Consider the following 23,015-nt stretch of genomic DNA (forward strand, 5'->3'; position numbering starts at 1 on the left):
CGTTCTCATGCATTTTAAGTGGGTTGAGAAGAGGCCTATTTTTTTTCAATTTACAACTGTCTTCCTTAGGCAGAGCCTCCCCATTTGAACCTTCACATCCAGGGGTAAGAAGCTGGTGAAAAACATTATCTTACACAATATCCACTAGATCGTAAGCTCCCTGTGGGCAGGAAATGGGTCTCCTAATTCCATAAATACTCTCCTAAGAGTTTAGCGCACAGTTCTCTGCACAAAGTGCTCAGTGAATACTATTAGTTGATTGACTGACTGATTGGTTGTACCTTTTGGTGACCGCTTCCTTTTTATTTAATTCTGTTTACTCTCTATCTCCCCATCCAATCTCCCCCCCCCCCCCCCCCCCCGTCTTCCACTTCAGCCCTTCCTAGCCACCTAAGCGCACAGAAGTACAACTCTTGATAGTCTATTACGTACTTGCATCTTAAAGCACTTGATATTCACCCTAACCTCAGCCCCACAGCACTTAGACACCTATCCATTTTTTACTTCAATGCCTATCTCCCTCTCTAGATTGTAAGCTCCTTGTGGACAGGGGACATATTTACCAGCTCTGTTGTACTCTCTCGAGTGCTTAGTAGAGTGCTCTGGACTCCCAGCCTATTTTAGTAGAAAGTAATCTCCTACTACATCCCAGCCTGCACACTTCACTCCTCTAACACCCGCTTGCTCACTGTGTCTCAGTTTCATCTGTCTCACTGTCGACCCCTTTCCCACATCTTCCCTCTGGCCCGGTATTCCCTCCCCCTCTCTAAATCCGCCAGACCATCACTCTCCCCTTCTTCAAAGCATTACTAAGGTCACATCTCCTCCAAGAGGCCTTCCCCGATTAAGCCCTCTCTCCCCCGACTTCCCCTCTTTTCTGTGACCTCAGTGCCCTTGGATCTGTACCCTGTGAGCATTTGATATTCACCCCATCCTCGGCCCCGCAGCACTTTTATGCATATCCATAATTTATTTATTTATATTTAATGCCTGTCTCCTCCTCTAGACTGTAAGTGCCTTAAGGGTAGGGAACATGTCTGCCAACTCTGTTGCATAGTACTCTCCCGAGCGCTTCGTACAGTGCTCTGCACATGGTAAGCACTCAATCAATGACCTTGATTGATTGCTCTATACACAGTAAGTGCTCCATAAACACGATCAGTTGCTTCCTATCTGTAATTTATTTTACTGCTGCTTCTCCCACTAGACTGAACCCTCCTGGAGGGTAGGAATCCTGTTCAATTCTATTGTATTCTCTCCTGTTCAATTCTATTGTATTCTCCAAACACAGTTCTGCACACACTAAGTGTCCAGAAGATACCACAGCACTTACGTACATATCCGTAATTTATTTATTTTTAATTAATTTCCGTCTCCCCCTCTGGACTCATCGTGGTCAGGGAACGTGTCTGCCAGCTCCGTTATATTGTACTCCCCCAAGTGCTTAGTATAATGCTGTGCACACAGTAAGCGTTCGACGAAGTAAGCGTTTAATAAATATGATTGACTGATGGATGAATCGATAGATTGGGGCAGGAAATTATACTGCTTCAACAGGATTTTGCTTCAGATGGTTTGCTAATGAGTTACCATGAAAGTATCTTTTTCTTTACCCAATCTCGATCGTTGGATCCCAGGTCGCATTTCTGAATTCATTTGTCTGGTCACAGCTGACTATTAGTTCACTGAAGTAATGTAAGAAGCAGCATGGCTTATTGGAAAGAACCCGGGCTTGGGAGTCAGAGGTCATGGGTTCTAATTCCGCTCCGCCACCTATCAGCTGTGTGACTTTGGACAAGTCACTTCTCTGCCTCATTTACCTCATCTGGAAAATGGGGATGAAGACTGTGAGCTGCACGTGGGACAACCTGATTACCATGTATCTACCCCAGTGCTTAGAACAGTGCTTGGCACATAGTGCTTAACAATTATCATTATTATATAAGGAAAAGTATACGCATTTCCATAGGCATAATCCTACGAGAACACCTACCGGTTTCCTCCCTTTTTTCCCTCCCTTTGGACAATCAGTTTCTTTCCTGGTCGGATCATAATGTGATTGGAACACTCACTTGAAAAACCCCCTCACCACAGGGTGACTTCGTGTCCTTTACACCCGGAAGTCGTAACTTTATACTTGCGAAAGAAGCGAACCCCCAAATTCCCTTTGAAGCCGAGCAGGAAGCAGATGGAAACAAATAAAGGGAGCGGGCCTGGGGCTAACAGAGAAACGGTTCCTCTTGTCTCTCTATCAGGCCCGGAAGCTGATCAGTGACTTTGCTATCATCCTGTCCATCTTCATCTTCTGTGGCATAGATGCCCTGGTGGGAGTGGACACTCCAAAACTGATTGTGCCGAGTGAGTTCAAGGTAGGTGAAACCCCGAGCAGATATTGGCTCTTTGCTCTCTTTACTCTTTCCATCTTAGCTGCTGCTTCCACCGGGGAGCTCACCTGGATTAGCCCATCGTCCTCCCCTTTCATCTTTTGTTTGGCAAGAAAGGAGATTTGGTTTCAGTTGGGGGAATGAACTGGGTCAACTCCACCAACCTACAGCCCGTGTGCAGCCCATGTGCAGGAAGCATGCTGTATATGGGCAACACGTGTGTAGCACGTGTGCCACTTGTGTGCAGCCTGTGCATAGTACATATATAGTATGTGGCCAGTACATGTGCCGAATGGGTGCAGCACACGTGCAGTATGTGTAGTACGTGGGCAGCACGTGGGCATCATGTCCGTACTACACGCACAGCACGTTACGGGGTGTGTGCAGGATGCGTAAATTACATGTGCACGTGTGTATTGTGTGCAGATTGTGGGCAGTCTGTGGGAGTACCATATGGAGTATATGATGGCCAGAGCTTGGCTCCTTTTCATAATGTAATTTATTTATATGATCGTCTTCCCTCCCCCACCCCCTGCCAGACTTTAAGCTCGTTTGGGGCGGGGAATGCGTCCATTTATTGTTCTATTGTACTCTCCCAAGCACTTAATATAGTGCTCTACAAACAATAAGTGAGCAGTAAATATGAATACATGAATAAGATGAACACCTTTTGGGCTACCAGTTGTAGTATCTTCATAAAAATGGCCAGAAGATGTTCCTCACGGAATCCAATTTCAAGGTGATTGTTACAACCATTCATTTGACTGTTTTTCATTCACTTGTTTTTATTGAGTACTTACCGGGGGTCGAGCACTGTACTAAACACTCGGGAGAATACGATATTACAATAAAAAGGCACATTCCCTGCCCTCAGCAAACTTACAGTCTAGAAGGGGAGACAGATATCGTTACAACCCTTGAGCAGGTAGCAAAGTCAGGTCTAAGACTTGTCTCCCTAGCTGATTCACATCAACGTCGGCAAGCCCGATCCCGCCGCCCCTGTTCCGAAAGGTTTCTTTTCTCTCCTCCTTCAAGCCGACGAGTCCAAACCGAGGTTGGTTCGTGGCCCCTTTTGGAGGGAATCCTTGGTGGGTGTATCTCGCCGCGGCGATCCCGGCCCTGCTGGTGACCATTCTGATCTTCATGGACCAGCAGATCACAGCCGTCATCGTCAACAGGAAAGAACACAAGCTCAAGGTGAGGTTCCTCTCCGTTACTGGGGGGAGGGTTTGACCCTTGCAGGAACCTTTTACTGGTCTGCTTTGAATCAGATGTCTGAGCCGCCCAAGGGTCGTTTCTTCGTGTGCTCGTGTGGTTTGGGTTGCAGTCCGAGAACCGTTGCGTCAGTCAATCGATTAACATAAAGTACATTGGACTCTATGAAGAGAGTTTCTTAATTTTGTATATGCGACTGTTCTATTCTTGGGCTCAAAGGGGTGGTATTTCATCAATTAATCCCTAGCTCAAGACAACAAAGGTAACTGGGGAGAATGTCAGTAGAGACCCCTTGATGTCAGGTACTTCAAATGTAGTGAATTTACAGGATACACCTAGATAGACCTCTGTAAATGGTCAAATTTGAAGACTGGGCATATATTCTGGAAGGTAACCGTATTGGGTAGTTGCACATTCACATTTGAAGATGATGCTACTGATGGGATGAAGTTTTGAGGTTCACAGGTACCCGTAATTCCAAAGACACAGAACAGATGCAATGATTAAACAAACTTGTGCTTTCATCTCTCGTGTAAGCTATTCATTATTTTTGCAGTTGTCCCTTAAGTGTCACACTTCCCTCTCCATCCAAACAACAAAATTTGGAAATGTCCCTGTAAAAATGTGGCCTAATGGGAAGAACCCAGGCCAGGGAGTCAGAGAGCCTGGATTCTAATCTCAGCTCCGCCACTCATCTGCTGTGTGACCTTGGGGAAGTCACTTAACTTCTCTGTACCTCAGTTCCCTTAACTGCAAAATGGGGATTAAATACCTGTTCTCCCTCCTACTTAGACTGCGAGCCCCATGTGGGGCCTGATTATCTTGCAACTGCCCTAGCACTTTAGCACTGTGCTTGGCCTATTGTGAGAGCTGAATAAATATCATTATTATTACAATCCTTGTTCTTAATAATCATGATGATAATGAAAATAAGAATGACTGAGGCATGAATGTGATCCAGGGTGGAAATTTTGGCATCTTGGTGAAAGGAGAGTGACCTTCTGCTTCTCTGAAACAGAATCCCCCAAATAACAGAGACGTGGCCTCTGTTAAAAACCCAACTCTGACATTTAAAAAGCCACATCCCATCCCATCTCCCTATTGCCATGAATTCTTCCCACTGTGAAAATGGGCTGGTTCTATTTTCCCAAGCTCTGAAGGGATGCAAAGCATATGAGTCCTTCCTAAACAAAGTCGAGAAACATAACCACCATAATAATATTATATCATCATTGAAAAATATTTCTTCAGCAAGAAAGGAAGCCAGCAGTGTATTATATGGTGTGCACTCCCAGTCAGTAAATGTCCTTGAATACATCAATCAATCCATCCATCACTAGTATTGAGTGCTTACTGTGTGCAGAGCACCGTACTAATCATTTGGGCGAGTACAATACAATGGAGTTGGTAAGATGAAGGAGATTGGAAGAATTCTTTGGCCGTGACATCTTGGATGCAGACGAGATCTAAGAAGCAGCGCCTAATTGACAGAATGATTGCCTGATCCCAAGACCCGAAAGGTGTTCCTGTTGCCAGGACTGACCGTCACTGGATGTGTCCCAAAGTTTCCTAGCGATTAAGCCAAAGCCGGGCAAACTGGCATCCTAACCATCTTGATGGCGGAATGCCAAACTCTTGGAGAGTGAAGTCACTTTGGCCTCATCCTCAGAGAGGCCTTAGGAGAGCAAGAAACCACTGAGAGTCTGAGAAACCATGGGAGAGACTACTGAATAGGTGCTTATGAGGGAGACATTAGGAAAACATTAGATTCAGATCCCTAGTGATACCCTCCCTCATTGGTGGCTAGATGCCCTCCAAACCACTGGCTCCCTTTCAGCAGAGATATTGTCCTGTATTGAGATCCAGTGTGGGCTAGAGGATAGAGTGTGGGCCTAGGAGTCAGGGGTTATGTGCCTGGCACATAATAATAATAATGATAATAAAGGCATCTGTTAAGCACTCACTATGTTAAGCACTTAACTGTACTAAGTGCTGGAGTGGATAAAAACAAATCGGGTTGGACGCAGTCCCTGTCCCACATGGGGCTCACAGTCTCAATCCCCCTTTTATAGATGAGCGAACTGAAGCCCAGAGAAGTAAAATGACTTGCCCAAGGTCAAACAACAGATATGGGGTGGAGCCAGAATTAGAATTCATGACCCTCTAACTCCCAGGCCTGTAAACACTGTAAGCACATAGTAAGCACGTAACAAATACCATAAAAAAAAAAAAGAAAAGAAAAAAGGGTCTCGATTTGGAGTTTTACAGTTCCCTCTGCCTAGAAGCATTCAATAAATATGAATGATTGATTAACCTTACTGTTACGGGCTCTCGTTATATCCCGGCTAGACTACTGTGTCAGCCTTCTCTCTGACCTCCCTTCCTCCTCTCTCGCCCCGCTCCGGTCTATTCTTCACTCCGTTGCCCGGCTCATCTTCCCGCAGAAACGATCTGGGCATGTCACTCCCCTTCTTAAACAACTCCGGTGGTCGCCTATCGACCTCCGCTCCAAACAAAAACTCCTCACTCTAGGCTTCGAGGCTCTCCGTCACCTCGCCCCTTCCTACCTCTCCTCCCTTCTCTCTTTCCACCGCCCACCCCGCACGCTCCGCTCCTCCGCCGCCCACCTCCTCGCCCTCCCTCGGTCTCGCCCATCCCGCCGTCGACCCCCGGGTCACGTCCTCCCGCGGTCCCGGAACGCCCTCCCTCCTCACCTCCGCCAAACTGATTCTCTTTCCCTCTTCAAAACCCTACTTAAAAATCACCTCCTCCAAGAGGCGTTCCCAGACTGAGCTCCTCTTCCCCCTCTACTCCCTCTGCCATCCCCCCTTTACCTCTCCGCAGCTAAAGCCTCATTTTCCCCTTTTCCCTCTGCTCCTCCACCTCTCCCTTCCCATCCCCACGGCACCGTACCCGTCCGCTCGACTGTATATATTTTCGTTACCCTATTTATTTTGTTAATGAATTGTACATCGCCTCGATTCTATTTAGTTGCCATCGGTTTTTACGAGATGTTCTTCCCCTCGACGCTGTTTATTGCCATTGTTCTCGTCCGTCCGTCTCCCCCGATTAGACCGTAAGCCCGTCAAACGGCAGGGACCGTCTCTATCTGTTGCCGACTTATTCATCCCAAGCGCTTAGTACAGTGCTCTGCACAGAGTAAGCGCTCAATAAATACTATTGAATGAATGAATGAATGAATAGAATTAACGTGGGTTCTATCCCTAGAGGCCGATTTCTGTGTTTCACTTTGGCTCTGTCATCTTTTTCCACAGAAAGGTGCAGGGTATCATCTGGATCTATTTTGGGTGGCCATCCTCATGATTATCTGCTCTTTCATGGCCCTCCCTTGGTACGTGGCAGCGACCGTCATTTCCATAGCTCACATCGACAGCCTCAAGATGGAGACCGAGACTTCAGCCCCGGGAGAACAGCCTAAGTTCTTGGGAGTAAGGTACGCTTAAAGCCAGCCAACGCCATCCTAGTCTAATCGGGGATTCAGGTCTCAGGGAATATGTTCTATGTCTCAGGGGTAGAAGACATTCGGACCATATAGGGCAGAAATTGGGGAAAAACGGTTCATTCTTCAAATTCTCGTTCTAATACACCAGCTTACTATGAAGAGCCAACAGCACAGGCAGCTCCTTTGTCCCCATAGGTCAGGACCCTGACCTTTCCTCTGACACCTATTCAGACGAAGTAGGCCTGGGCCATTTTCCTTTTGACTTGGAACCTCTGGTATAAAGCACCTCAACTCCTCTTAAGCATCTATTTAGAAAATGTCTGTTTATTCCCACCTCGACATTTTCCATCTGGAACAGTACCACTAAGAAATCTGACCTTCAGCATTGAAATCAAACCGTGACCTAAAGGGGTGTTTATGCAATTCTGCTAGTGGCAGTGCGTTAGTTTGAATGGTGAGCTAAATACCCCCTGGAGCCAGAGGTATTTCCCCTGGATTAAATGGGAGCAAAGATCTTAAAAACAGGATGCTGGTGGAGAGGAGAAGAATACGGTAGACTATCAGTGCCCTTTAATAGTCCAAGGGCTTCTTTCTCCCTGTGCTGTTTACTAATCCGCATGTTGATAATATAATAACCGGCTCTTGCGTGAGTAGAGTAAGGTATCAGGAAAGATTATCGGTGGTATTTACTGAGTGCTTCCTGTGGCCAAGCACTGTGTTGAGTGCTCTAACTCCAGAGAGGCTGGTAATAACCAAGAGCAAATGGTGAGTCTGTTCCTCTCTGACAAATCAACCGGTGCCCCAAAGAGAATTTCACTGCCTTGTCGACAATCCCAAGTCCTGCATTAGCCTTTTTATTTTCTTTATGTTAGCTGTGTTGATCTGGCACATCGTGCTTGAGGTATTAATAACCTCCCGTCAGTTTTTTAAACAATTGGACTCTTTTAGGTTTGTTGGTTTTGGAAGTTCAGAGTCTTTTCTGGAGTTGAACAGAGAGAACAATCGATGCGAAAGCAGGGAGGTGGATTGGTAATATTTTGATTTGGTTTCAGGGAGCAGAGAGTCACTGGAACCCTTGTGTTCATTCTGACTGGTCTGTCGGTTTTTATGGCTCCCATCCTCAAGGTAAATATATCAGATCATCTCCTTCCTCCCTCCACCTCCCCTTTCTCCTCCTCTTCCTCCTCCTCCTTCACTTTCTCCTCCACTTCCCCCTCCTCCTCCTCCTCTCACTGAATCTGGCCCATCAGCAGCAAGACCACATAGATGGATTTTGAGACACCATCTGCAAGGCTCAGGAGAGACTCTCTTCTCATCACAGGTCATGAGACTAGACAGAATATAGCCTCCTTATCTCTCCATCCCTTTTCTTCTTTCCCTCACCTGCTTTCTTCCCCTTTTATGACCACCTCCTCCTTTTCCTTCCCTCCCTGCATCTTTTCCCCTCTTTCCCCCTTCTCTGTCTCCCAATCTCCCTGCTTCCACCTTTCTGCCCTCCCTTTCCTCCCTCCACCTCCCCTTCCCCACCACACCCCAAACTCCACTCCCATTTCGTTAAATCCTAATGCCTGACAACCGTCCAACTCCTGGGAAATAGACCGAGGTCCGGCAATGGCGTGTGGGAGGTGTGCGATCAGGAGGAACCAACCCCGGCTTTATTCTCTCCGTACACAAGGCCTGTTGACCGAGTTTCCACCGTCACTGACTAAGAAGACCGACGACTAAGCAAAGCGAGCTAAGAGAACCACTGACCTAGAATTAGGGAGCTGCCAAAGGGATGAAAATGCAAGCCTGATGTGAGATGGATTATGAATTTGGTGGTGTCATTATGGGCACACCTCCTCCAAGAGGCCTTCCCTGACTAAGCCCTCCTTTCCTCTTCTCCCACTTCTCCCCTTCTGCATCATCCTGACTTGCTCCCTTTATTCATCCCCTCCCAACTCCACAACACTTATGTCCATATCTGTCATTTATTTATTCATATTAATGTTTATCTGCTGCTCTGAACTGTAAGCTCATTGTGGGCAGAGAGAGTGTCTGTTTATTTCATTCTATTGTACTCTCCCAAGAGTTTAGTACAGTGTTCTGCACACAGTAAGCGCTCATTTAATATGACTGAATGAAGTAGAGTCCCTCCTGGAGAGAAAACCCAAAACTTCAGAGAGGTTCCTGCCGGGAGCCAGAGAAGGGACTGAATGAGAATTAGCCCAATCAGGTTTGAAAATGTTTCCAGATCTCACTTTTAGGAAGAACAGCATTTGTCAGAAGTGGAAAGTTCCAGTCTGATCTCCCATCCCTCCCAATCAGCCAGGTTCTCAGCATATTAGTATTAATAATAACAATAAAATTGTAATCATTACTGTGGGATTAGTTGGGCACTTGCTATGTGCCAAGCACTGTACAGTGGTGGGTAGATACAAGGCAATCAGGTTGGCTACAGTCGCTATCCCACATGGGGATCACAGTCTGAGGGGAAGGCAAAACAGGTATTGAATGCCCATTTTCTGTAGGAAAAGGAAGGTTAGCCTTTGGCTGCTAGGAACCAGCCTGGAAGTCATTTCAGGAAGCTGGATAGACCAAGACTTCACAGTGCCTGAGGAGGAGTAGCAATAGGAATTATTGAGCACCAGTTGGAAGAAATGCACTGCATCAAGCCTTTGGGAAGTACAAAATAAAGAATCATTCGGTGGTTTTTATTGAACGCTTACTGTATGCAGGATATTGTACTGACCGCTTTGGAGAGTTCAATACAGAAGAGTTAGTAGACACGTCCCTTGCCCACAAGGACACTACAATTTAGATGGGAGACAGACTTTAACCTAAAGTATGGATATGGTCATAAATGCTATGGGGCTGAGGGTGAGGTAACTATTAAATGATTTAAAGACTCAGATCCAAGTGCGTAGGTAAAACAGAATGGAGAGGGAGTATGGGAGATACGAGTTTAGTTGGAGAAGGTCTCTTGGAGGAGATGTGATTTTAATATAGTTTTGTAGATGGGGAGAGTAGTGGTCTGTTGTATAGGAAAGGGGAGGGAGTTCCAGGCAGAGGGAGGGTGTGGGGAAGGGGTTGATGGCGAGATAGACGAGATTAAGGAACAGTAAATTGGTGTTGGAGAAGGGAAGTGAGCCGTCTGGATTTTAGTAGCAAATCAAGAAAGTAAGGTAGAAGGGGGCTGAATTGGTAGAGTGTTCTAAAGGCACTTAGATGTGGAAGTGGATGGACAACCACCCAAGGTTCTGAAGGAGTGGAGAAACATGGACTGAATTTTTCTATAAAAATGATCGAGGCACCAGAGTGAAGGAAGGACTGAAGTGGAGAGAGATGAGAGATAGGGAGATCAGTGAGGAGGCTGATGCAGTAGTCAAGGTGGGATATAAGTGCTCGGATCAGCATAGCAGCAGTTTGGATGGACTGGAAAGGACAGGTTTTAGTGATGATGACTGTGGCATTTGTCAAGTGCTTACTATGAGCCAGGCACTGTACTAATCACTGGAGTAAATACAACAAATCGGGTTCAACACAGGCCCTGTCCCACATGAGGCTCCCAGTGCTATTCCCCATTTTATAGCTGAGGCAGCTGAGAAGTGAAGTGAGTTGCCCAAGATCACACAGAAGACAAGTGGCAGAGCTGACACTAAAACCCAAGTCCTTCTGACTCCTAGGCCCGTTCTCTATCCACCGGCGATAGGTAGAACTGCCAGGATTCGGTGACAGAGTGAATTTATGGGTTGAATGAGAGAGATGAGAATTCTTCTCCTCAGAGACCAGGGCCGTGGCTAGGAGCCCTAACCCACCCAGTCCCAAATGGGGGGGGGCCTCCAGGACCCCAAATCAATGACAATGATACTGTGCTCAGCACTCGGGAGAGCAAAATACAGTAGAGTCGGTAGATGTAATCCCTGCCCTCAAGGAGCTTAAGAGTTTACCTGGGGAGACAAACATTAAAATAAATTACAGTTAGTGGAAATTCGAGAGTAGAATGAGATGTGCCTAAGCGCTAGGGTGAATATCAAAGTGCACAAGTCAGTCAGTGGTATTTATTGAGAGCTTACTGTTTGCAGAAGACTTGGGAGAGTACAATATAACAATATAATAGACGCATTCCTTGCCCACAATGAGCTTACAGTCCAGAGGAAGGGGAACAGACCTAAGTTCAGGGGTGATGCGATGCAATACGATCCTCCCTATTTTCATGGGCTCAAAGGACAGCCTGGGCCCGCTTTAGTTGTGATAAGTAGAGCAAATTCTGTCCTTTTCCACAGTAACGGTTCACTGGCTCAGGTCTTCCCAAATCCACCAGCAGAAGAGCAAGGCCCGGGGCCAGAGAACACCGGGCCCCGAAACCACAGGAAGGGCTATTTTTAGGGAAATCATCAAGCCCGCCCCTTCCCTAACGCCTCCTCTCGATGCCTGGCTCCATCACTAGTTCATCTGGGTCCCTGCCAGCCAAAACTACTGCAGAGGAGAGGAAACTGGCCATCCTCTCCATCTGACCCGTTCTCTTTAAGCTTCACCCATCAGGTTTTCTTGATTCCAGTTTTGGAGCCCCATGCGGGACAGGGGACTGTGTCCAATTCGATCGTATTGTCTCTACCCAGTGCTCAGCACAGTGCTTGACACTTAATAAGTGCTTAATCCCACAGTTACTGTTGTTGCTGTTGTGATCACATTGGAGGGGAGAAATGGGAGAAGGCTCTTCAGGGGATCTCTGGCAAGAAACCTACCCAACTGGGCTCTGCTTTAGCCAGACCTCACGAAGCAGGAACATGGCACCATTAACACAAAAGCCACGGAAGCAGCACGGCGTAATGGATACAGCCCGGGCCCGAGAGTCAGATGACCTGGCTCTGCTGTTTGTCTACTGTGTGACCTTGGGCAAGTCTCTTCACTTCTCTGGGCCTCACTTCTCTGGGAAAATGGGGATCGAGACCAGAGACTCCACGTAGGACAGAGACCGTGTCCCTCCAATTTGCTTGTATCTACCTCGGCATTTAATACAGTGCCTGGCACATAGTAAACGCTTAAGAATACCTCACGTTATTATTATTATTATCATCATCCTCTTGGCTCTCCTTTCCCCTGAATTCCAGAAAATGCTCAGTGCCATTTTGTTCCCACAGTAAAATCCCTTTCTAACACAGCTCAAGGAACTGATTCTTGGGAAGTCTCTTAGACCCTCCAGATGACTTTTGTTATGGAGGACTTTTAAAGCATATTCAGTGGTGTCTCTCCTACATCCATTACCCTCTCCCAAACGCTTAGTACAGTGCCCTGCGCGTTTGGCGCTAATGTAATCCTACTGGTTGACTGATTCAGTTTCTTAGAGGAATACCGGATTTGGTGGAGCAAAAGTATTTTTTCTAAGGAGGCTTTTACTGTGTTTGGAAAAGGCGGTTATCACTGCCAGAGAGCATAAAGAAAGGGGAGAAAAGCTTTTCAGGCCCGATAGGAAAGGACTATTTAATGGATCTAAGCACCTCGGGGACATCTGCATGTAGATGGCAAAGGGGTTGAGCCAGGCAGCCAGCCAGGAGCTTGGGAGATCGCGATGGATGGGTCTGTGCCAGCTTTCAAGACTGTGGGGAATCTTTTTTATTTTATGGTATTTAATTGCTTACTGTGTGACAAACAGTGTTCCAAGCACCGGGATAGATACAAGTTAAATTAGGTATCGGACACAATCTCTGTCTCACATGGGTCTCACAGTCTAAGTAAGCGGGAGAGCAGGAGAACTAAAGCCCAGAGAAGTGGGGTGACTTGCCTAAGGTCACCCGGCAAGCAGTTGGCAGAGACGGGATTAGAACCCAGGTCCTCTGTCTCCCAGGCCCGTGCTCATTCTACTAAGTCACTGGAGAAACAGCATGGCGTAGTGGATAGAGCACGGTCCTGGGAGTCGGAACGTTATGTGTTCTAATCCCGGCTCCGCCACTTGTCCGCTGTGTTAAATTGGGCAAGTCATTTCCCTGGGCCTCTGTTTCCTCATCTGTAAAATGGGGATTGAGACTGTCAGCCCCTCGTGGGTCAGGGACTTTGTCCAACCCACTCAGCTTGTATCTACCCCAGCGCTTAGTACAGTGCCTGGCACCTAGTAAGCGCTTAACAAATACCATAATTGCTATTACTCTTGTTTCATAAGACCTGGTGGGTGCTAAGGCCTGGGGATTTGGGGGCCTAACCCTTGCTATCTCACTTACAAAGTCCAAAGAGGAAGAAAAGAAATTGGAACCACTGCTCATCCACTTTAAACTAAAACCCCAGGCAGTGGTCCCCACATGGGGTCTGTGGCCACGTGCGGTTGTGTGGGGTCAGAGTAGAGGGGCTTTCCCTTCGGATGAAGGAGGGGCAAAGTCACTTCACTTCTCTGTGCCTCAGTTATCTCATCTGTAAAATGGGGATTGAGATAGGGAGGCCCATGGGAGACAGGAACTGTCTCCAACTTGATTTGCTTGTAACCACCCTTGTGCTTAGTGCTGTGCCTGGCACAGGGTAAGCGCTGAACAAGTGCCATTATCATGATTATTATTATCCTCTTCCTTTGATCCCCGGCAGCCTGACCCCATTATGAGAAGCAGCGTGGCTCAGCGGAAAGAGCACGGGCTTGGGAGTCGGAGGTCATGAGTTCGAATCCCGGCTCTGCCACTTAACAAATACCAACAAATACCAACATTATTATTATGGCCTCAGTGTTCTGAAAGAAGCCGTCTGGTGGCATAGGGTGATACACAAGATTGTGTGATACAAAAACACAAGCCCATGGGTCTGGGGGCCGGAGGGGATGGAGACGGGGAGGGAAGGGAGGGTGGGAAAGAGGAAGAGAAACGAGATTGGGCTGTTTATCTGATAAATGAATTCCCCGTCGGCACTCCCCACTTCTCCGTTGGTTAGGAAACAAGTTCATCAGCAGGCCACCTCGCGCATCCTCCTCAAGAAAGCAGAGATGGCTGGGGGAAGGGGGACAACCATTTGCTCCTATAGGTTAAGTAGCTCGGCTGCCATTCCGTGATTCTGCTTCTGCATATAGAAAGGTTCCCCGGGGGGCACTCGGCCCGTGACTGCGGCTCGTGACCCCTGGTGGAAATATGGCTTTTATGAGGAAGAGCAGAGGGGATGGTGGAGAAGGCAGAAAGTCCCCTGCTGACTCGGGCATACAGGCCATGCCTTCGGTCTTGCCAGGCCAAGGGCATGCCAGGCACGGAAGCTCTGAGGGGGTGAGAAGGGGGCTGGGCTGGTGGAAGGAGCTGCCCCTCGCCTGCAGGAAGGATGCCAACGAAATCAGAGCCCTGAGGAGAGTTGGGGAAGAGAGAGACGGAGACAGGAGGGAGGAGAAAGGGGTCAGGGGGTTTGGGGAGAGCTGGCCGGGAAGAAGCCAAGTTTCTCAATCTTGCTTTTTGCATTTAGTCAGAGGGAGTGAGTTTAGATCAGGGCCTGCTCGCCTTCAGCCCGGGGGTATGCGCCTCAATTCATTTATTTTCTGTCTAGCCAAGGGTCGGAAGAGAGCTTTAAAACTCACCCCCGACTCTGGGGCAAGCGCTCAACTGTGGTTCTGTTTCTTCACCTGTTTCTCCCAAATCTAATCTTGTGGCCCACTCAGGTTCCCTCCCCCCATTTCGCCATATCTAAGGGGGGTGGGAGTTACTGAGGGAAGGCTCGGGAAGGTTGTCACCTTAACAACCCCATGGGCCTCTGCTCCTCACCGGATCCTCAAGAGACTGAAGCGTCTTGAAGTGTCCCACTGTGCACCTGGTTTTACTCTCTCCCCTGTCCCTTCCCTCCACCCCTCTGGTCAAGGCAAAGTTTCCAGTGGTCTGAAATAAACCTGCGACTAGACTCCTGGCTGTAACCGGACACTACTAATGGTGATAATCATAATATTCATTAAACACTTTGTGCCAAGAATGATGCTCAGAGCTGTGGTAGATGCAACACAATCAGTTCAGACACAGTCCCTTTTCCACATGGGGCTTCTAGTCTAAGGTGGTCCAGTAAAGAAGTTAATCTCTCATTTTACCGTTGAGGAAACTGGGCACAGGCAGTGTGAGTGTCTTTCCCAAGGTTGCACAATATGCAATTGGAGGAGTTGGGATGAGATCACGGGGTTTTACACCCTCCTGGATGTTGTTCTTTCCCAAGATAGGTTGTCCCCAGAGGGGGAAAAAAGAAAAAAACAGGCTTTTTGTTTGTTGTTCCCATTTGGCTTCGCAGCCAGAGAGGAGTTCTAAATCGCAAAGGGTTCCAGATAGCGAATGAGAGCCCCTTGGACCAGATAGGATCAAGGCCCGTGGTCATTTGGGAAATCTCCAGGGCCGATGATGTCTTACAGCCTGGCCAGGTAGAAAGAGTACGGGCCTGAGAGTCAAAAGCCCCGGGTTCTAGCCCCAGCTCCACTTCTTGCCTGTGTGACCTTGGGCAAGTCACTTAACGTCTCTGAGCCTGTTTCCTGCTCCGTAAATTGAGATGAGATACACGTTCTCCCTCATTCTTAGACTGTGAACCTCTTGCGGGACAGGGACCGTGTGTGACCTGATTATTTTGAAATTAGTAAGGGCTGAATAAATATCATCATAGAAATCGAAACCCATGTCTGAAGAGCCTCAGACAAACATTTTGCAGCGGAACCAGTTCAAGCCTAACTAAAGCACCGAGGTACAACCTTGTGGTACTAGAGAAGCAACGGCCTCGTGGAAAGTGCACGGGCCTGGGAGTTAACGTGCCTGGGTTCTAATCCCACCTTGCCTGCTGTGTGACCTCGGGCAAGTCACTATATTTCTCTGAGCCTCAGTTTTCTCATCTATAAAATGGAGATTAAATCCTACTCCATCCTGTTTAGACTGTGAGCCCCATGTTGACGGGAACTGTAGCCAATCTGATTATCACATATCTACTCCAGTGCTTAGTGTGGTGCTTGGTCCATATTAAGCGATGAACAAGTATCATAATTATTAATAATATTTATTAAGCACTGTGTAAGATCAATATTTCAGGTCCCTTGTAATTCAGAGCCCACGGGTTACACATAGCCACAGCAATGACTTCTATAGCCAATCACCTCCCTCTGGTTCCACTGAACAGCAGGCTACAAATGCTATTCTGTGGCTACTCCCAAGACAAATAATCAATCCATGGTATTTATTGAGCACTTATTATTAAACACTTGGGGGAGTGCAATACAACAGAGTTGGTAGACACGCTCTCTGCCCACAAGGAACTTCAGTGGTTTTCCTTCTTGGAAACAAGACCACTGACTTTTACTTTTTTGTCTCTAAGTGGAACGATGCTTCAACCTAGCAAAAGACAATAAAATAGGCTCTTTGATCCTGAATGCTAGGTACCAAGTACTGTACTAAGCGCCGGGGTTGGGGTGGAGGGTAGATGCAAGATAATCAAATACTGTAATCATTATTATTCTAATTAATTATTAGATATTCAGGTTGGACACAGTCTCCGTCCCACATGGGGCTCCTGGTTTAAGAGGCAGGGAGAGCAAGAGATAAATGAAGTTAATAATAATAATAATGTTGGTATTTGTTAAGCGCTTACTATGTGCCGAGCACTGTTCTAAGTGCTGGGGTAGACACAGGGGAATCAGGTTGTCCCACCTGGGGCTCACAATTTTAATCGCCATTTTACAGATGAGGTAACTGAGGCACCGAGAAGTGAAGTGACTTGCCCAAAGTCACACAGCTGACAAGTGGCCGAGCCGGCATTCGAACCCGTGACCTCTGACTCCAAAGCCCTGGGCCTGAGCCACGCTGCTTCTCTAGTTCAGAGAGGTTATGTGACTCGCCTAACGTCACAAAGCGGATCAGTGGTGGAAGGCGGATTAGAGCCTGGTTCAGGGCATTCTTTCCACTAGGCCACAATATCTAGGAGAAAAGAATTCTTCCAGGGAGCACCCTAGGCCCAGATGGCTAAGACGTTTTATGGAGTAATATTGATCGATAGTATTTATTAAGTACGTACATTTTATAGAGCACTATATCCTAAATGCTTGGGAAAAGGCAGTAGATGGAGGAAAGAATTGTATCGTATTCTCCTTAGTGTTCAGTACAGCGCCGTGCGCACGGTCAGTACTAATTAATACCCTTGATCGATTGAAAGGAGCTCACAGTCTAAACAGGAAGCCTTTTTCATTTATAATGATAATAATAATTGTGGTATTTCCTAAGGCACTGTACCAAGCGCTAGGGCGGATACAAGCAAGTCAGGTTGGACACCATCACCACCCCACGTGAGGCTCACCGTTTTAACCCCCATTTTACAGATGAGGTAACTGAGGCCCGGAGAAGCTAAGTGACTTTCCCAAGGTCACTCAGCAGCCAAGTGATGGAGTCCGGATTAGATCTCAGGTCCTTCCGACGCCCAGGCTTGCGCCCTATCCACTAGGCTATGCTACTTCCCAGGTGCTTATATAAGTACCGTCGGATTTACGAAAAGTGTGGGTGTTTGGGCATCTCTGGGTGGAAACTGATTTTAAGAAAATGAACAAGGAAGGGGGGCCAAGACAGAAAGTTTACTTCTGCATTTCAGTTTTTTTTTTTGGCAAACCAGACTCAAGAATTTTATTAGGGACTTGGAGCGTGCCGAGTCCACCCCCTTGTGGTGGCTGTTGGGAATGGCAGCCCCAGCCAATTAATTTTCGTTTTTCAATCAGTGGTAATTATTAATAATAATAATAATGTTGGTATTTGTTAAGCACTTACTATGTGCAGAGCACTGTTCTAAGCGCTGGGGTAGACATAGGGGAATCAGGTTGTCCCACGTGGGGCTCACGGTCTTAATCCCCATTTTACAGATGAGGGAATAATAATAATAATAATAATGATGTTGGTATTTGTTAAGCGCTTACTATGTGCCGAGCACTGTTCTAAGCGCTGGGGTAGACATAGGGGAATCAGGTTGTCCCACGTGGGGCTCACAGTCTTCATCCCCATTTTACAGATGAGGGAACTGAGGCACAGAGAAGTGAAGTGACTTGCCCACAGTCACCCAGCCGACAAGTGGCAGAGCTGGGATTCGAACTCATGAGCCCTGACTCCAAAGCCCGTGCTCTTTCCACTGAGCCACGCTGCTTCTCCAACTGAGGCCCAGTGAAGTGACTTGCCCACAGTCACCCAGCCGACAAGTGGCAGAGCTGGGATTCGAACTCATGACCTCTGACTCCAAAGCCCGTGCTCTTTCCACTGAGCCACGCTGCTTCTCTAATTATTGAGCACTTACTATGTGCAGATCACTTTACTATGGACTTGGGAGTGTATACTACAGCGGAATTAACAGAGCTTTCCCTCACATCTTGGGCCTTAAAAGCTATGGTGGTCACCTGAATCCATCAGTGGATTTATTGAACGCTAACCGTGTGCAGAGCACCGTGGTATTATTATTATTACTGTCTCTCCGTCTAGACTGCAGGCTCACTGTGGGCAAGGAATGTGTCTACCAACTCTCTTGCATTGTACTCTTCCAAGCACTGAAGCAGCGTGGCTCAGTGGAAAGAGCACGGGCCTGGGAGGCAGAAGGTCATGGGTTCTAATCCCGGCTCGACCACATATCTGCTTTGTGACCTGGGGCAGTGCACTTCACTTCTCTGGCCTTCAGTTATCTCATCTGTAAAATGGGGATTAAGATTGTGAGCCCTATGTGGGACAGGGACTTTGTCCAACTTGACTAACTTGAATCTACCGCAGCACTGAGAACAGTGCTTGGCACGTAGGAAGCGCTCAGCAAGTACCATGACAGTTATAATAATAATGATGATGATGGGAAGCAGCGTGGCTCAGTGGAAAGAGCCCGGGCTTGGGAGTCAGAGGTCCTGGGTTCGATTCCCGGCTCCGCCACTTGTCAGCTGTGTGACTGTGGGCAAATCACTTCACTTCTCTGGGCTTCAGTTACCCTATCTGTAAAATGGGGATTAAGACTGTGAGCCCCACGTGGGACAACCTGATCACCTTGTATCCTCCCCAGAGCTTAGAACGGTGCTTTGCATATAGTGCTTAACAAATGCCATTATTATTATTATTATTATTATTATTATTATTATAGACGAGATCGAGGTACAGTGAGTAGGTTGGCATTAGAGGAGTGAAGCGTGCCGGCTGAGTTGTAGAAGAACAGCAAGGTGAGGTAGAAGGGAGAAAGGTGATTGAGTGCTTTTAAGGCGACGAGTAAGGAGTTTCTGTCTGAGGTGGAGCTGGATGGGAAACCACTGGAAGTTCTTGAAGAGTTCGGAAACGCGGACTGAACATTTTTCTAGAAAAATGACCGTCAATCTCGCCATCCCGGGAAAGAATGAATAACAAGCAACTCTCTCTGCCCACGGAACCTACTTGGAAATGGATTGGAAGCAACGGGACGTTCCAGTGACATCCTTTATCCTCTCCATAAATCCACACTAGGCTTTCCAGAACACTTCCTTAAGACCCAGGTGATGGGTAAATCAGCCAAGGAAAAATTAGACTTATCCCTTAAATATCAAGTTCCTTGTCCCTCCATATTTCTTGCTCTTCATGATAACGGGGCCTTTTTTTTTTTTTTTTTGCATCTATTCATTCTCTTCCCATTCTTCTCCCTCCGTAGTTCATTCCCATGCCCGTGCTGTATGGCGTGTTCCTCTACATGGGTGTTGCGTCCCTTAACGGTGTACAGGTAAGTGCTTCCCAGAAACTGGAACCCTCCTGCTCGTTGAAGGAATTTCAGGCAAGGACCTCCCCGGGGAAAGTGTTGGAAATCATTAACTGGTGGAGCCCGAAGGTCCCAATATTTCTTCTTCCTTCCTCCTTCTCTCCGTCCCTTCCCCTTTCCCAGACATCCATCATTTTCAGCCAGTGTTTGCACACGCTATCGCCCCGTCCCAGTCTGGGAGGAGAGATCCGTAAAGCTCATTTGTTCAAGAAAGCCACACCAAACCATTGCACGTCCGGCTCCCGCCAAGGACAGAAACTGCCCTGTCTGGTGTAAGCTCAGCACCTCCTCCTCAGTGACCCCCACCTCCAACCACTCGCTCTCCTCCATTCACCCAAGGTGGGTCCCTCAGGGTCCTAGGGGTGGGGTCCGCCCGACCCTCCGGTTTGCTTCCCACCAGACTCACACCTTTGATCACTGCGTTGGGTGTTAATGAAGAAAAACAAGTGGATACGATTTATGTGTGGGCTTTTGTCTAAAACGTCAACTGCCCTCTCACAGTCTGGGCAAAGCTGGCCTTTTTTTTTTTTCCTTTTCATCCTGGATGATGATGTAAGAGAACCTGCTCTGGCCAAACAGGCTCGCTTCAGTCAGCACCCGGGACAAGACTGAAAGCGTGTGTGTGTGTTGCTGTCTGGCTCCATCAACTGCCGCCTTGTTCAGCCGAAGGCTGCTCAGTAGGGGAAGACAGGAGGGTCCTATGAAGCTCCACCAGAATCCCCGTGGCCCTTTTATTAAAGGCCCCGGAATCCCCAGAATCCAGATTTTTCTGGCTTCAGATGGGCCCAAGACCAGAGAACTGAGAGCGATGAAAGGAACTGGGGAGTTTCCCAATCTTGGATCACTGGAGTGGAGTTTCAGGGGGTCAGAGTCCCAAGGGGTCAGGGTCCCAGAAGGGCTGGGCACCCAGAGGTTAACAGGTTAGCTGGGGGACGGCGTGTCCGAGCATCAGGTACCAGGGGGTTGAGATACCTGGAGGTCAGGAAGTTACCTGGGAGTCAGAGTATCCAGAGGTCAAGGTGCCTGGGTCAAGCTCCCAGGAGGTCAGCAAGTTACTTGGGGTTCAGGGAAGCCAGGAATCGGGGTACTCAGAGATCAGAGTCCCAGAAGATCAATGTCTCCTGGGCTGAGGCGAAGTTGGGTTGGGATCCTGCCTTCCACCGGTGACAAAAGAACAGCAGCAAAGGCATTACCGGGTCAGACCGCTGGCCAACCCCAGGATTCCCTCCTCCCACTGTGGCCACGGGATGCACGGAAAAACAGTGAGGCGCTAGAATGGGATGGGACGTTTCGGGAATGGACCGTTTAGCGTCACTAACTTTCCCTCTAGTCATGGGCTGTTTGTCCATGAACCTACCGAAGCCCCCTTGAATCCACTGATAATCTGGGGGCTCACAACTGGGTGGGGGCGAGGGGGAAGAAGGCTATAAACTTACCAACCAGAGGGTCGAGCAGGGCTTCCTTATGTCGGTTTTGAACTGGACACCTTCAAACTCCTCCAAGGCGGAGAGGGATTCGGTAAACGACAATTTCAGGGTCCATCTTTCCCCCGCCTCTGTAATCAGATCTGTTCTCGCCCTGTGTCTTTCCAGTTGGAGACATCGAATCAATCAATTGAGCACTCTCTATGTGCAGAGCACTGTACTGTACTAAGCGCTTGGAAGAGTATCACCCCCCATCCCCCTAATCATCTCGGTTGCCCTTCCTACACCTTCCCGAGAGACGGACCGGTTCAAATCAGTCGCTTGTATTTATTGAGCGTGTACTGTGTGCAGAGTGCTGTACTAAGCGCTTGGGAGAGTCCAATTTAACGATAGAACTGACACATTCTCTTCCCGCAACGAGCTTGAGGACCCGGTTCAAGGGGAATTTATGCCCTTTTCCCCTCTCGCCCCCGGCCCCCGCCCCCACCCCGGATCTCCACAGTTCATGGATCGCCTGAAGCTGCTGCTGATGCCCCTTAAGCACCAGCCCGATTTCATCTACCTACGCCACGTGCCACTTCGCCGGGTCCACCTCTTCACGTTCCTGCAGATACTGTGTCTGGCTCTTCTCTGGATTCTCAAGTCCACCGTCGCGGCCATCATATTCCCGGTCATGGTAGGCATCTCCGGGCCTAGTCTGCTTTGTCTCCCCCATCTTCCACGCGATCCGGCGGTTTGCCCGCACGGTGCTAGCCGCTGCTCCAGAAGCAGCGTGGCCTAGTGGGTAGAGCACGGCCCTGGGATTCGGAAGGACCTGGGTTCTAATCCCGGCTCTGCCGCTTGTCTGCTGCGTGACTTTGGGCAAGTCACTTCACTTCCCCGGGCCTCCGTTACCTCGTCTGTAGAATGGGGACTATGACAGTGAGCCTCATCTAAGGGCGGGGACTGGGTCCAATCTGATTAGCTTGTATCTACCCCAGTGCATAGTACGGTGCCTGATAATAGTAAGCACTTACTAAATACCACAATTAATAATAATTATTATCATTATTACTATTTGTGAAGCACTTACTATTTGCCAAACACTATGTATAGGGCTGGAGTAGATACAAGATAATCAGGTCAGACACAGTCCCTGTCCTCCAAAGGTCTCACGGTCTTAAGGGGAGGGAGAAGAGGAGAAGCAGTGTGGCCTCGTAGAGAGAGCACAGGCCAGAAGGTCAAAGGACCTGGGTTCTAACCCGGACTCCGATCCGGGCTCCTCTGCTTACCTGCTGTGTGACCTTGGGCAGGTCATTTCACTGCTCTGTGCTTCACTTCCCTCACCTGCAAAGTAGGGATTCACAATATCTATTCTCCCTCTTAGACTGTGAGCCCCATGTGGGACCTGATCATTTCGTATCTGCCCCAACATTTAGTACTCTGCTTGTCATATAGTAAGCACTTAAATGCTACAGTGATTATTAGTATTTCATCCCCGTTTTACAGATGAGTAATCCGAGACACAGAGAAGTTAAGAGACTTGTCCGAGGTTGCACAGCGGACGGGTGGCGGAGCCGGGATTAGAACCCAGGTCCTTTAACTTCCAGGTCCATGCTCTTTCCATTAGGCCACGCTGCTTCTCCTGTTCTCCTTCCCCATACGACTGCGCGACCCTCGGGTGACAGATTGGAACCCAGATCTTCTGGATCCCGGGCCCGTGCTCTCTCACTAGGTCCCACTGTTTCTGTTTTTTCCATCACAGAAATTTGGTACCCGTCCTCAGGTGGAGCCCTCCCTCCCCTAAACCCCTGCTCCGCCTGCCCTTTTTGGTCTGGATAGCCTTGTGGGAACTGCCAATGAATCTGTCTT

General features: G+C 48.2%; 1 protein-coding gene across 4 annotated transcripts in view; it reads left to right on the plus strand.

Moving 5' to 3' along the window:
* SLC4A4 (solute carrier family 4 member 4) overlaps positions 1-23,015 on the plus strand; it is a 259,357-nt gene that overhangs the window by 220,738 nt on the left and 15,604 nt on the right. For all 4 annotated transcript variants that reach the window (XM_029073646.2, XM_029073647.2, XM_003430899.5 and 1 more), the window contains 6 exons: positions 2,256-2,369; positions 3,420-3,581; positions 6,875-7,053; positions 8,115-8,187; positions 19,636-19,704; positions 21,667-21,840. In XM_029073646.2, coding sequence (XP_028929479.1) covers positions 2,256-2,369; positions 3,420-3,581; positions 6,875-7,053; positions 8,115-8,187; positions 19,636-19,704; positions 21,667-21,840 — 771 coding nt within the window. The remainder of the gene's footprint in view (positions 1-2,255; positions 2,370-3,419; positions 3,582-6,874; positions 7,054-8,114; positions 8,188-19,635; positions 19,705-21,666; positions 21,841-23,015) is intronic.

Source organism: Ornithorhynchus anatinus, chromosome 10, assembly GCF_004115215.2.
Source record: "Ornithorhynchus anatinus isolate Pmale09 chromosome 10, mOrnAna1.pri.v4, whole genome shotgun sequence".
Lineage (NCBI taxonomy): Eukaryota > Metazoa > Chordata > Mammalia > Monotremata > Ornithorhynchidae > Ornithorhynchus > Ornithorhynchus anatinus.